This window comes from Patiria miniata, unplaced genomic scaffold (genome assembly GCF_015706575.1).
Source record: "Patiria miniata isolate m_02_andy unplaced genomic scaffold, ASM1570657v1 HiC_scaffold_12, whole genome shotgun sequence".
NCBI classification, from domain to species: Eukaryota; Metazoa; Echinodermata; class Asteroidea; order Valvatida; family Asterinidae; genus Patiria; species Patiria miniata.
In genome coordinates, this window is record NW_024037050.1 from 5,574,211 (window position 1) to 5,587,630 (window position 13,420).

General features: G+C 42.0%; 2 protein-coding genes across 3 annotated transcripts in view; one reads left to right on the plus strand and one right to left on the minus strand.

Moving 5' to 3' along the window:
- LOC119746224 (flocculation protein FLO11-like) overlaps positions 1-1,443 on the minus strand; it is a 43,628-nt gene extending 42,185 nt beyond the window's left edge. For both annotated transcript variants that reach the window (XM_038223055.1, XM_038223046.1), the window contains exon 1: positions 776-1,443. In XM_038223055.1, coding sequence (XP_038078983.1) covers positions 776-882 — 107 coding nt within the window. In that variant the 5' untranslated portion in view covers positions 883-1,443. The remainder of the gene's footprint in view (positions 1-775) is intronic.
- An 82-nt stretch (positions 1,444-1,525) lies between these two features.
- Positions 1,526-8,945, plus strand: LOC119746242 (zinc finger protein Pegasus-like). Its single transcript, XM_038223076.1, has 4 exons — positions 1,526-2,085; positions 2,779-2,981; positions 4,533-4,620; positions 5,863-8,945. The coding sequence occupies exons 1-4, from the start codon at positions 2,080-2,082 to the stop codon at positions 7,285-7,287; spliced, it is 1,722 nt and encodes a 573-aa protein (XP_038079004.1). The 5' UTR covers positions 1,526-2,079; the 3' UTR covers positions 7,288-8,945.
- Positions 8,946-13,420: the final 4,475 nt, after the last annotated feature.

Consider the following 13,420-nt stretch of genomic DNA (forward strand, 5'->3'; position numbering starts at 1 on the left):
TCGACTTGAGGGCTGCTTAAGGCATTTCCACTTTGGGAAAAAACATGTAATCTGGCTTTCATAGTACCCTTGGAAAGCCTGAACATGTTCCTTTCATTGACTATGATTAAACAATGGAGTAAATCAAATGGCCATTGGATCTTCGATTGCCAAGCTTGGTATGCCAAGCTCGTACACTCCTGCTAGCATACATGTTTGTGTAACTTATTTAGAAACTTGTGTTTGTGTGTGGTTTTAATTCTGAGTAACAAAAAATGAACACAATTACGTGTACAAGAGTTGCAGGGATGTTCTTGTTTCAAAAGCCCCCTTCGGTTCAAGTTTACAATGACAATTTGGTCCAAAACAGTTCTAAAGTGTTTTGGAAAGCATGTTATTGTTAATGTGAAGTATGTGAATACCTTTCACTGTTCATATTCTGCAATGTTTTCAAGTAACCTTCTTTCTTTCTTTGAAACTTGATAGGTACCCAACATAACACACTTCAAACATGTCAAGGTTTGTATTGACATGATTGACTGAATAACTACATGTAATTACAAGTCTAGGCCCTATAACTTAATCATGTTAAGTAATAAACAAGTGAATAACATGGTTAAAAACTTTAAAACAAAAACAATATTGTATCAAACAAATTAATACACTAACTTTGAAAAACAAACCACAGACAGGCTTTGTCTTGCACGGCTGGTTGCCTTGCATTGTTGGGGAAAAATCCGAAGTAAATTTGTTCATGACTAACGTTAGACTCCCAACACTCAACAGATGAACTTACCACAATGCTTTTCTCTCTATTTCGTCTGCACTCATATAATCTGTCCGTTCCTCCGCTTGTTCTCTCGAATCGGATTGCTTAAGAAACACCCTTTCGGCAGCAGCCATTTTCCATCACAAGTTCAGTGTTAGCAAACGTCGCAAGGGATGCCATTTGGGAGTTAGACCGAGGCAAAAATTGTATTACTAGTGCCGCTAGGCCTAGTTCTCGGGCATCTACCCTTCAATTTTGATGGATCAATTGGACGCAAAAAAAACAGCAGTGCGCCGCGGCTAGCCGTCGGTTGCCCACGTCGCCGATTCACGGTGATTCACCGACCACTCCAAACAGCTCTATGTACAGCCAGAATCTCTTCCCGGAAAATACAGCTCCACTGGGCGGCTATTTCTGGATAACCCGGTGCACCGTAATCAGTCGGAAATCTGACCCACAGTCATGGTTAGTGTGAGCAAAACAGGCCGGAAACGAGAAGAAATTGAGCGACTTCTAGACTAAGATTGCAACATTGAAGCATTGCCATGCACGACACGGGTCTCCAACAGCGACTTTGTATACGTTAGTACGCGATGACGTACTGCCGGGTACCAATACTAATTATTTAGGCCGAGGTCAAGGCAAAAGGTCGCAGCCTTTCTTGTTAGTAGATTTGCCACAAGTCTCTCATAGCTCATTGAAAGTTGCATGTTCCTCACACACAACATGATTTTGGCAAAGAATCGTTCACTTGTTTTGACCTATCAAACCCAAGCTGTGTAATAATGAGTTATATTCGTTTCTTCGAGATCTATTTCATGGAAGAGAATAAACCTTGACATCACTACAAGATGATTTTGGTACCATTAGACTTGCCAGGTCGTTGCACATTGGGCGTGATTGAAGCCTGATTGGGCGCTTTTAGCCACAACATTGAAAAGCTGAGTGCGCGCATGCCGCGGCGCATAAACAAACACGGTGTAATTACGCTCGGCCTACTGAGCTAGTCTAGTCTGGCTCTTTTCCGCAATTTCCCTTAGTCTCGTGTTGTTTTGCTGGTTCTAATTCTGCTTGCAAGCATGTTCGCAACTTTGTCTTTGTCGTGAAAACTACAGTGCAACTTCATCGAGACGGCAGTGCAATTTGACACCAGACGTTCCTTTGTCTAGGATCATCACAACATGGAGGAATTCCTTCCTCCATGATCATAACATTAACAACAAGCAGTAGTGGCTACAGGAACAAGTGACCAGTGACATGACAGGCTGTGCCTGTGGGCTTAATTGTGCAAATTTCACCATGTGCAGCTAGGATCTATCCGGGCCAAAATCATGGCAGTATGTTTGATTTGGTATTTTCTTAGTTGTTTTGTACCAAGCCAGTCCCGTTACATGATTGCATGCCTAATCATCTGCAGCCGATTTCACGAAACCTTACGCAATGGCGCAACAATGCTTGCTCAAAAATTTATTGCGTAAGGTGCGCAACATTTCACCCTGCGCAACATTATACTTATGACACATTTCACCTAAGTCGGATAGTGCGTAAGTCCGCAACTTGCGCAATCATTTTAGGATGTACATGTATGTTGGATTGCCCATTCTCGATGACAAGTATTTTTTCAGTTTGTTAAAATATATTTTCTAACTTTTATCATTGTAAATTAAATAAAATCCTTCTTGAATCTTTCTGAGTCACGGCTGTTGAGGATTTTGAAGTCCAAGAACCATTGGTTGACAAGGGATACATGTGAGCAGTGGTCGACTTCTGTAAACATAGCACTGGCACGTCTGATCAGCCACTACATAACAAGTGGAGGTCTTTCATGTTGAAAAGATACATGTACAATGTACACAATGTAGGTTTCTTTCTTAGCCACCTTCAATTGGTTATGAAATTGTAAATTCACCCTGTACCCTGTTGTCTTAAAAAGAAATTATTACATGTGCCCCTGTTTTTGCTTCCTAATTGCCATTGTTATTTGATCCTTGATCTTGTTACCAACTTGTCCATTGATTGTTTTCTTGCAGACCAAGTTCAGAAACAGGCCCAGTTCCAGCACGCCGACCGCATTTCCCAAGTTCAGGTGCAGCTGGCCCAACTGCTCCTTCACGGCCAAGCGCCTGGCCCTGCTCAAGAACCACGTGAGAAACCACAACCAAGAGAAACCATTCAAGTGCCACTACTGCAGCTACAGCTCCGAGTCGCGCAGCAACTGCAAAGTCCATGAGCAGTATGTATATCTGACAGTAGTAGACCGTTCTGGGTGTGGCTATAAGCCCCGCCCATAAGCCCCACCCATAAACCCCACCCACAAGCCCCACCCACCTTTGGTTTGTGTACACTTCTCACTGTGCTTGTGACGAAGTCTGACTAAGGCTCCTTGGTCGCATGATCAAAAGTCGTGATTTTATTGGTCAGTAAACACTTTCTGATTGACAGTCAGGAAGGGTCCATACTAATAATCATATGGTGCTCATTTTAGCACTTATTACAGATGTCCTAATTATTCAATATTCGGCTTTGCCCTTCACCGAGTGAAAGTTGGGAAAAGTCACTCGGGTGGGACTCGAACCCATGACCTGCTTTCTAGTGCAGACGTCTTACCACTCGACCACCGAGCTTGCGGGATCGGTTGGCTGCTACATGTACATCAGATTCGTACCAGCCAACCGATCACGCAAGCTCGGTGGTCGAGTGGTAAGACGTCTGCACTAGAAAGCAGGAGGTCGTGGATTCGAGTCCCACCCGAGTGATTTTTTCCAACTTTCACTGGGGAGGTAACACACTGAGTATACAGTGTTTACACGTCGGTGAAGGGCAAAGCCTGATATTGATTTACATTACCCTGACGTATATTCCATCTTGTGAATAGTCCTAATTATTACCCCTGATCATCTGGCCATGAAATCGCGTTTAATGCAGCAGTTCACGATCAGTGCTACCTACGTGTAGTCTCCGCCCAGGAGTGCAAGTGGATACCTTTGAGGGTACTAGTACCTGTTTAGTCCCCTAGATGGAGAGAGTGCAACTGTTGCTTAGTGTCATGCCCAAGAACACAACCCCATCATCCTTCTTAAGGTTTACAACCTTTCCAACTATCTTCATTTTGATAAATGTGTTTTCGAGCCAAAATGGACACTTTCTCTCAAAACTGTTCCTTTAAATCATTTTTGTGTGTTTGAGATAAATCTGGAGCTGGATACAAAAATGGGACTTGGAAAATGAGCCAGGAGCGAATAGTCTTTAAAGGGTTCATTTTTAAAGGAGCAGTAACATAATAAGCCAGTTCAGTATCTCGATGAAGTAGTCCAGGTCACATGTCATTTGGGATAAAATTGCTACACGTTACAGGAACTGCCACCCGTGACCCATATTAACCCTTACCCTACTAGACCCTCCAACGCATGCCAATATGTGCCTCAAGAAAATCTCCTATGTTTTTTGCCCTCCAATATCTGCCATGTCATTTCAAGGGTAACTGGACAGGCACTCCAATACATGCCACAGAGAACAATGAGAGTCCTCTGATAACAAAGTGAGTGCCCCCAGCTGGTCAGTATCAGGCACCCTCCAGGGCCTCCAACTCCTGCCAATTGGAGCCTTCACAGTCAAGATAGTTTATCCTCCAATTAACTTCAGCTGGAGGGCATTGGCATAACCAACTGACATGCAGTAAACTACCCTCAGAGAGTAAGGGTTATTGTGCAGTTGAAATAACAAACTGGCTTATTGACACCAACCTTATCTTTCAGTTATATTTTGTTGTTATTTAAAATTACAGGCGTATGCACACACTCCAAAGACCCCACAAGTGCCACTACTGCACATACTCCTGCGTTCAGAGCACGACGCTTCGACAGCATATACAGGTGAGACCTCGTTCATCTGGCATGAACTTGGCAACAAGGAAGAAGGCACTGAAACAGACAAGGAGCCATAACAATCCTAGCCCACCCAGATCTGTTATCTAGGCTTTTGTGGGCTTTTGTGGGATTGAGGAGCCCAGCAATGATTACTGTACATATGACTTGATTCCCTTTGTACAGGGATTGTGTCATGGTTCATGCACAGTGGATGATTTTGGAGGCTTTAGTAGGAAGGTACGTTCCTTGCGGGAATTCCTTGGGCGTTAACCCTAACCCCCTAGGCCCTCTCGGCTAGGAACCATCCTCAATCTTGCAAAAATCCTCCAATTGCCACCATGTAAAAAATTGGATTCAGCTTCAATCCTCCAAAATCATCCGTTGTTTCTTGACTTTCTTTAGTGGATTGGTGACCATTGCCTTATCCTTCAAAATCCTCCAACAATCACTATTAGTGGGTCGAGGCAGTGCCGATGACATTCAGAAGCAGTGTGGATGATATCGAGCATAATGCAGGGCTCAATGATGCATGGCTGAACATAAACAATGCAGAGTACAGCCTACGAACTCGACACAATGCATCCTCCATAATCAACCGACCCTTTTTTGCCAGTCAGCCTCAATCCTCCAAAATCCTCAAAAAAATGCTTTGAGGATTTTGGAGGATTGAGGGGGGTTAAGGTTGAATTGAATTGTAGTGTGTAACTTTATAGTGTTAACCATTAGATCCAGACATTTGAAGTAGCTATCTTAGTGACTTTAACACTCATACAGTAACTGTTTCACGGATACCACAATCTTTGGTAATCTTAAAAGCGAATTTCATTGAAAATGTGTCCCGTCGTGCCATTGCATTCTGAGCATGATGGAGCGTATTTTTCAATGAAATGCCCCCCGAGATCACCACGTGATCACAAAGAGGGCGGTATCCATCCATAACACGGTCTCTTGTGAGGATATTAATTGCATTGTTATGTTCTGTGACCTCCTCTCGAAGACAAACTTTGTATGACACGAACAAAGTGTCGGAGATGGACATTTTAGATTACTGTTACAAGTAGGTGTAAAATTCCGCTGTCAAATGTGGGGAGAATAAAACAATGGCAACAAAACTTATTTAAACTTGTGCTTCTCTGAAAGACCTCATTTTAATTTAACATCCAGTGAAGAGAACATGTGGGGGAAAAAATTCACTGATTAAATTACGATGAATTTCCTCTGTTCCATTCTATTGTTTGTATATCACAGATAAAACACAGGGACCGATGTCAGTACCGTTGTTTCCAGTGTCGCAACTTCCACTGCCAGCGGGAAAGCCAACTCATGTATCATCTCCTCAAAGTCCACCAGAAGACCACCGTCGCGGAGATCTCCCCGTACCTCAACCCCAATTACCTTCCGGATTACCTGCCCAGCATGGGCGAAATGAACCCAAAGCCGGCTGACGACGGGAGAATGGCTGTCGGCAATAGCACGGTCCCGCAGCGACCCTCACAGGCCAAGCTACGCCAGAACCGACGGTACAGCTCAGCGCCGCAGAAGGCTGTGCTGCAGATTAATCCGACGCCTTGTAAGCTCCTCAGAGCCCCCGCCAACAGTTTCTCCAGCAGCAGTGCTGTCGTCCCCACAGTGTCACCAAGGATGTCACAGTCATTCCACGTCCAGGAGGCAACGAAGTCCAACGTGCCAAGTGCCAGCATGTGGGCAACGGGCAGGAGAAGTTCAGCCGGGGCTCAGTATCGGCGACAGCAGCAAACTACGCGACAGGCCAGCCTGAATGACCTGTCAGAGCACAGTCTGCTGGCTAGCAGCTCCCTGATTGCACCACTGGATGATGGCCCCGAGGTCATAGAAATCATTGAAAATGAGGATGAGGGTGGCGTGACCGCACAGCAGGAGATGCAAAGCAGTAGCGGCATCTATGTTTGCAACCACTGCCTCTCGACATTCCCTGACGAGGATAGCCTTTTGAGCCACGTCTTGAGTGTCCACCCTGATACCACGACTCTCCAACACTGCGAAACGGCAGAGGAGAGCCCACACCAACAAGATGTCACACACCAAGACAGCATTACGAGTTCCAGCAGTTTCGTGTTCTTTCCCGCAAACCAATCTTCAGCGATGGAGATGTCCCCCACGCCTGTATCCATTTCACAGGATGACTTTGTGGTACCACCCGTCGTGAAGCAAGAAGATGGAGCAAGTTCCCAAGTTGGCCAGGAAATTTGGTCTTCCGTGGATGACAAGGTTGCGAGTGATGCCGGGATGCACCGCAGAGAAAGGCACAGCTCGGAGACACTTCCTGAGAGTGCCTTTGTTAACGTTCAGATCCAGAGGAGCGCAAGTAGATCAAGTCATGACAGCAACTTCAGCCAGCCAGTGTCGGCAAGGGAGGGCACCCCTCTGCTCAGTATGCCATCGCCCACAACCACACATAGCAATAGGGTCACGGTGTCAACCCAGACTGTTCCATCCTCAACAGAGAGGGGTGGCGCCAATGTAAACCAGACCAAATATTGCTGTGTTCATTGCAACATCATCTTTCCCGATAATGTGCTCTTCACCATTCACAGAGGGGCCCATGGGTTCCATTCTCCTTTCGAATGCAACTTCTGTGGCAAGGATTGTGCCAACAAGCATGAATTTGCATCCCATCTGCAAAACTGCTCTTGATGTACCAAAAGGGACATACATTGTATCTGTGAGCAAATGTGTGCAACAACTTCATTTTTTCGGGGTAACAGTTGATGCAGGTTAACATGTTGCTTCCAATTAAAAAAATTCACTTTTAATAGAATCTTCAATGTGAAGATTGAAGTAAAGCTGCGAAATTGCTTCCATAACCCAGCCACCCCAACCCTTCAAAAGCCAACTGCATATTTTGTTGGAATCTGTTTGAGTGAGAACTGCACTAGTAAACTGATTATGCTTTACATGGGGTCATGTAGGCATACCACTATAATCAGAGAGTCCAACAGTTTGGCTGTTGAGTTACCGTAGGGTATTAGATTTTGCAAGCGTGAGGAAGGATCCTAGTAAATCACTCAAGGGGTTGGGGCTAGTACCCAGAAAGTTGTTGCAGCACTTTCATTTGCTGAAAACAAAATGGCTGTACCCTTGCTCTACCTGATCCTCCATCAATATCTGGCAGCGCTGTCACTGGTTGATTTTGGCCGATTTGGTACTTAAACGTTTTGTTCAGGGATGATTTTGATTGATTTGAAGGGATTTGGTACTGAAGCATTTCTATGCACAACTCAAGAGTGATGGATTTTGGTGGACTTGGGATGTCCCCCAGTGTTTATACACAGGGAGTGCATGTGCAGGCACTAGGCCTGGGCGAGTAGTGGATTTTTCTACACGAGTACTCGCGAAGAAATTACTCGTGAGTAGTCGAGTACTCGTGAGTAGTTAACTGAACTTCCATAAAAGCAGAAAAATGATATGACGGGAAGTAACTACATTGTTCAAGCAAATAGCGTGCAATTCACCCCACATCCTTCAGCACTAAAATATCCTTACTGTGTGTCGTTTTGAGTCATTTACTTGAATTTTTGTTTTGACGAATGGAATCCTAGGGAGAGAGCGGTGGAGGGAGTGATTCCCTGTTTGCAGGGGATGTATTAAGCCTTGAACCCTCAACCCTAAATTGCTACTTGCAAGTACCTGCTTCTACTCATGTAAGGCAAGTACTGGAGTAGATATGAAAAACCACTAGTAGAACAATGAGAAGCATAAACTACTCACGAGTACTCGGGTAATCAAGTTACTCGCCCAGGTGTAGCAGTCACACAAAAAATGTACACATACACATAGATGTACATGTACACAGCTTATCAATTCTGTGAATAATTTTTACATGCAGGTGAACAAGCTTGCCATGTACCCTTGTGCATCATGAAATACGCAAACCTCTTGATGAGAAGTGCACCGAAGTATGCTCATTTTCATTGACAATATCAATTCCGTAAAGCACAACGTGTACATTGTACAAATGTAAAATAAGACTTTTTTTAAATCAGGCTGCTTTACAAATTGTTGGATTGAAACATGACAACTCTTTTTTTTAGCTTTATAACATAACCTTTGTCATATGCTGAGATACATACAGTAAGATGTGATCTATAGGTATTGTGTGGAGATTTTTAAATTGCATTCTTTTCTGTGCATGACTCTGTGCATGGCTAGCAAAAGCTTTTAAGAATAATTGTCATAAAACAGAAAACAGTAAATATAGGAATTTTAAATATTGTACTCCAAGTACAAGGTGGTGCAAAAGGAAGGGAACCCACTTTTGACAGCAATTTTCACCTTCTTGTTGGGCATATTTCAAAATTTAATTTTTTAATGGTATTAAAATATTGATCTTTAAACATAAGTGACGAAAAACTGATTGTAAATGCATATTTTGTCTCTGAGATATGGTAGTTTAAAAATTTCATGTTCCAAACCTGTTTGTCCACGGACGGCTTTATTCCATCCACTTGACTGAGCTCCGGAGCTTGATTTGAAGACAAAAAACACTATACTAGACTTACACGTGGACAACAGTGATTTTGGTGACTTGTATTCAAATTAGCATAATAATGCTATTCTTGCGATTAAATAGATTTTTTGAAGATTTTTTTTTCACAGTTTTTTTTTTTCACCACGTTTGAAGAGCTATACTTCACTGCATTATAAAAGGAAATTAGTTCAAATGAGTTAAGTAAGTAGGGTCAAAAGTGGGTTTCCATCTTCTTGCACAACCCTGTACGTGTATTTTGACAGTCTCTAGAAGACAAACTCAACTTTGTCCTCCTTCAGATACACCAAATTTAAACTGGGACCACAGTTATATAATTATTGTAAATTATTTTCTGGTAATGAAACCAAAGATTCCTCGAAAGCGCCCTATGCACTGTAGCTCACAGGCCTGAAAAAAAACCCGTAAAGTGAAGAAAATGAAAAGAAATGACAGTTTTAGAGGTGGGAGGAAAACCCCAGAAGAATATTCTGGGCGGAACCCTACAGAATCAGGCAGGGACTGAAAACCCAATCCACATGTGGCCCAGGGCAGGAATCGAACCTGGGCCATAGAGGTGGAAGGCGAGGAAAGAAACTACTGCACGAACCTGACTCCCTGCGGCAACCTGACTTTGACGTGTGACTCCTCCGTTGTATGAATGTGAAACTAAATGTGGTCCAGCACTGAACACGGGTAGAAATTATCCATGTGGGAGTTTACAGATTTGTTTTCTAGGAAAACACAGTATCTATAATCTACCAACGTATCCTCTACAGATAAGCATTTATAACTTCCTGTTATAAAAAAAACCTGTTCTTTGAATCATTTTAAAAACCATGAAATGCAAATTAACAAATTGGTCGCAATTGCCAAACCACAAAACTTTCGTTAGTAAATGTCAGCAGCTTGCCAGGTTGTTTGTTTGGTTTGTATGAATTAATTTCATATTAGCGAAACGTTTATTTTACTGGTTTCCCCCGATAATCCCAGAACAAACGGACCAAAATGTCAAGTGAATACCTCTGACTGTTTTTCGGAAATCGTTTAGAGTTGGTTTCAATTAACATGTTTATTATTCATGAACTTCTCCGAAGTTGTTGTTCCGTTATTTGCTTCAACCTGAACTTTAAGACAGTACAGTTAAATTTGTGTTTCCGAGTACCATTGTTGATTGAACTGTTTTGGTTTATTTACCAAAATCATCAGAACAAGGATTAGAGTGTCTAAACCGTAGGGGCGATTCCACGGTTACTCACGTTACATTTTTGATGTATATGTACTTTTGAGTTTCCTTGGGCTGCAATCACCTTACTGAAAAGGTTTAATAACTGTTATCCCCATGGTAGATAGAGTAGACCTAGACCTACCTAAGCACCAAAGATGACATCCAGAAAAATGTGTTATGTATGATAAACAAGACGCACAAAATCGGTTACTCACGTTACATTTTCGGACGTGCATAAAAAGCAAACATGCTTTGATCAAAAAGTGTCCTCATACAGGCAACCTGTGGAAATTTCTTTCAAATGAATAAAAGACCAAGGTTTAGGTCTACTCTTTCTACCATGGGGATAACAGTTATTAAACCTTTTCAGTAAGGTAATTACAGCCCAAGGAAACTCAAAAGTACATCAAAAATGTAACGTGAGTAACCGTGGAATTGCCCGTAGACCTCCTTTGTGGTTTCTTGTTGTGTTGTTGTGTTGTTTTTCTTTATGAACCAGAAGGCATAAAATGTTTCAGTATGTGCCAAAATTCTCGCCTCAATGGATGTAACTTATTGGACAGATGTAACTTGTAAATGGGTCATTCTAGAAATTTAGGATCCAAATTCTGACATTTTCCTGTCTCTGTTACACTTACATGTACCTCTGAGCTTTGTAATTTGCACTTTTTAGGTATCATTAAAGGGAATATACAACATTTGCTTTTGCTGTAATTTTCAGAAAAAGGATGGATTTGGGGGTTAGTATTTTATAGCAAATATAGTGTCACTGACTTGTTTGAAGTTCTGTGTTCGTAGATGCTGGAAAAAACTAAGAAAAACTATCAAGTTCCTGTAGTCTGGTTCCCTGAACTCACTTAAGATGAAACAGCAATTTATAGACGTCGGACTATAGGGTCAGGGAACCAGTCTAGCTGGCTTGTACTCGTTCAAAATACATGTCGGATGTAACAGGGACAGGGACAAAAGTGGACCCCATATTTATTGTATTCCATGCAGTGTGTTCTCATATATTTTTTTGTCTAGTATACATGTACATAATTTGTGAACTGACAGTATTAGTGTCTCATTATTTCCAGTGATGCACAAACAGTGCTTAGATCTGCATTCTTATGGCCATAAGTGCATGATGTGTGTTGAGCGAAAGTTCTGTTATTTCCGTGAGATTTAAAGTTACAGTCCATCATTTGCAGCTATCCAAAAAGTATCTGACGTAATTATTGTTGAAAAACATACTTGTTGAAAGATAGTAAGGGGGCTAAACTCCCTGTGAAATTATTCTTTCTGGCATGCTGTCATTTTGAAGGAATCAACGAAAGAAATCCTTTCCAACGGTGTGTCTATAGACGCACCGTTGAAAATTTCGGTTACAAATTCGTATTTTTTTTATTCGGCGAAGCGCGCAAGCGTTGACACGACGCACACGCATGCACGGTTGTTTTAATTCGTTGGTTCAGTGCTCGACATTGCATAGCTGCAATCGACTATTTGAAATCGAGATCCTGGAATGTTGTTTTTCTCGAAATATACAGCTGAAGCCGAGCTGAAATTTCATCAGGTTAGTTGTTCAGCACCCTGCTTTAGATTGTGAGCACATTTGTTGCTTCAAACGAACAAAATTCACAGCTTACAAATGATGGACTGTACCTTTAAGGGAATATGTAAGCACATTGAAAAAGGGTATGAATGCGTGAGTAACCAACAAGCTGTGCACTTTTCCATACTTAATCTACATTCTACATTTAGTTATCCTACATTTTGTATATTTTAACATAACATTTTGTATGTGAGTGTCAATGGCGGCAGGATTGTGAGTCTTTTGCATGCCACTTTTAAAATCTTGATAAACTAAGTGAGTCGAGTGTAGAAATGTTTGCATATTTTACTTACTAGACATGTTTGCATGTTCCAGTATTTTTTACCAAAAAAAAAAAAGATTACCTGAAATTTTAAAGCTGTTTTTTGAGTTTGTTCTCTTAAAAAAAGGTGGTGTATGAACCTGTAGAGTTAGGTTCACTCCCCTTCCCCCGGAATTTAGAAAGCCTGGGCTGATAAAAATTCTATAAATAAAAGACACCCTTTGTTGTGTAAAGAGCGCCCTCACTGCTGACATTTTTTTTGCTCCGTAATAATAGTCTGGATTTTCTTTTGGAAAGATTTGGGGTACAAAGAGATCTTTTGAACTTTCAACTTTTGGGAAATTATGGAAATTGTACTACTTCTTTGAGGAGGGGTGAGATGCAAACTGCTAATTTCAAGAAAATGTTTTGAAACTCGTTGGCTTCCTGACGAGACAACAGAGATTTTCGGCAGTTTATGGGGGGGGGGGGGGTATGACTAGGATATTAGGACTGTAGTAAATGCGAAGACGGACACGGAAGAATTCATCCCCGGTCATCTGGCCGGATTCAGGATGTTGGCCGACATCGGAAACGATAATTGTTTTTCCACTGAAAGTAGAAAGAAAAGGTATCCTTGAAATATGTCCTTGATTTTATGACTGATTCCAGGAAACGCAAACAAATAGTTTCCGTGTCGATAACTTGCACCGCCTGATATGACGAGAAGTATTTCAGGTGATTTTTTTCAGCAGAGAATGGGCTACCTTACACGTCAAAGCAAGTCTGATTTGTCTCGTTGAAAGGTGAAAATATTCAGATTAGTTTCTAATAATCCTTGAAGCAAACACAATATGTCAAAAGAGAGGGCGCTATTGCAAAAAATGCTAGTCCAGTTTGACGCAGTAAGGATTCGAGTTCAGTCAAACCAACAGCGCGCGGTACGTGGAGCGAAGTCATAAACATAATAATTGGGTAAACCGGGATTAAATCTATAACTTCCAACCAAAAAATTGGTCTTTTTTCGGGCTATTTTTATCAACTGTGGTAAGAACGGAATGCTGGGTGCTCAAATATGCAGGCAGCAGTGTGGGTATACCGCGGAATCAACGGGTTTAGGTGGGTGGGGGAGGGGTATATAAAGGGCCAAGACAAAGTTAGTGGGTGGGGCAAAGATTCCCCTGTTGTTGTTTTTCGGTAGGCTGCAAACTATTCCTTAAAAAAAAAAGAAGCGTC

Coding starts and splice junctions, on each gene's coding strand:
- LOC119746242 (XM_038223076.1), top strand. Junction 2,982..4,532: donor AACTGCAAAGTCCATGAGCA/GTATGTATATCT, acceptor TTAAAATTACAG/GCGTATGCACACACTCCAAA. Junction 4,621..5,862: donor CGCTTCGACAGCATATACAG/GTGAGACCTCGT, acceptor TGTATATCACAG/ATAAAACACAGGGACCGATG.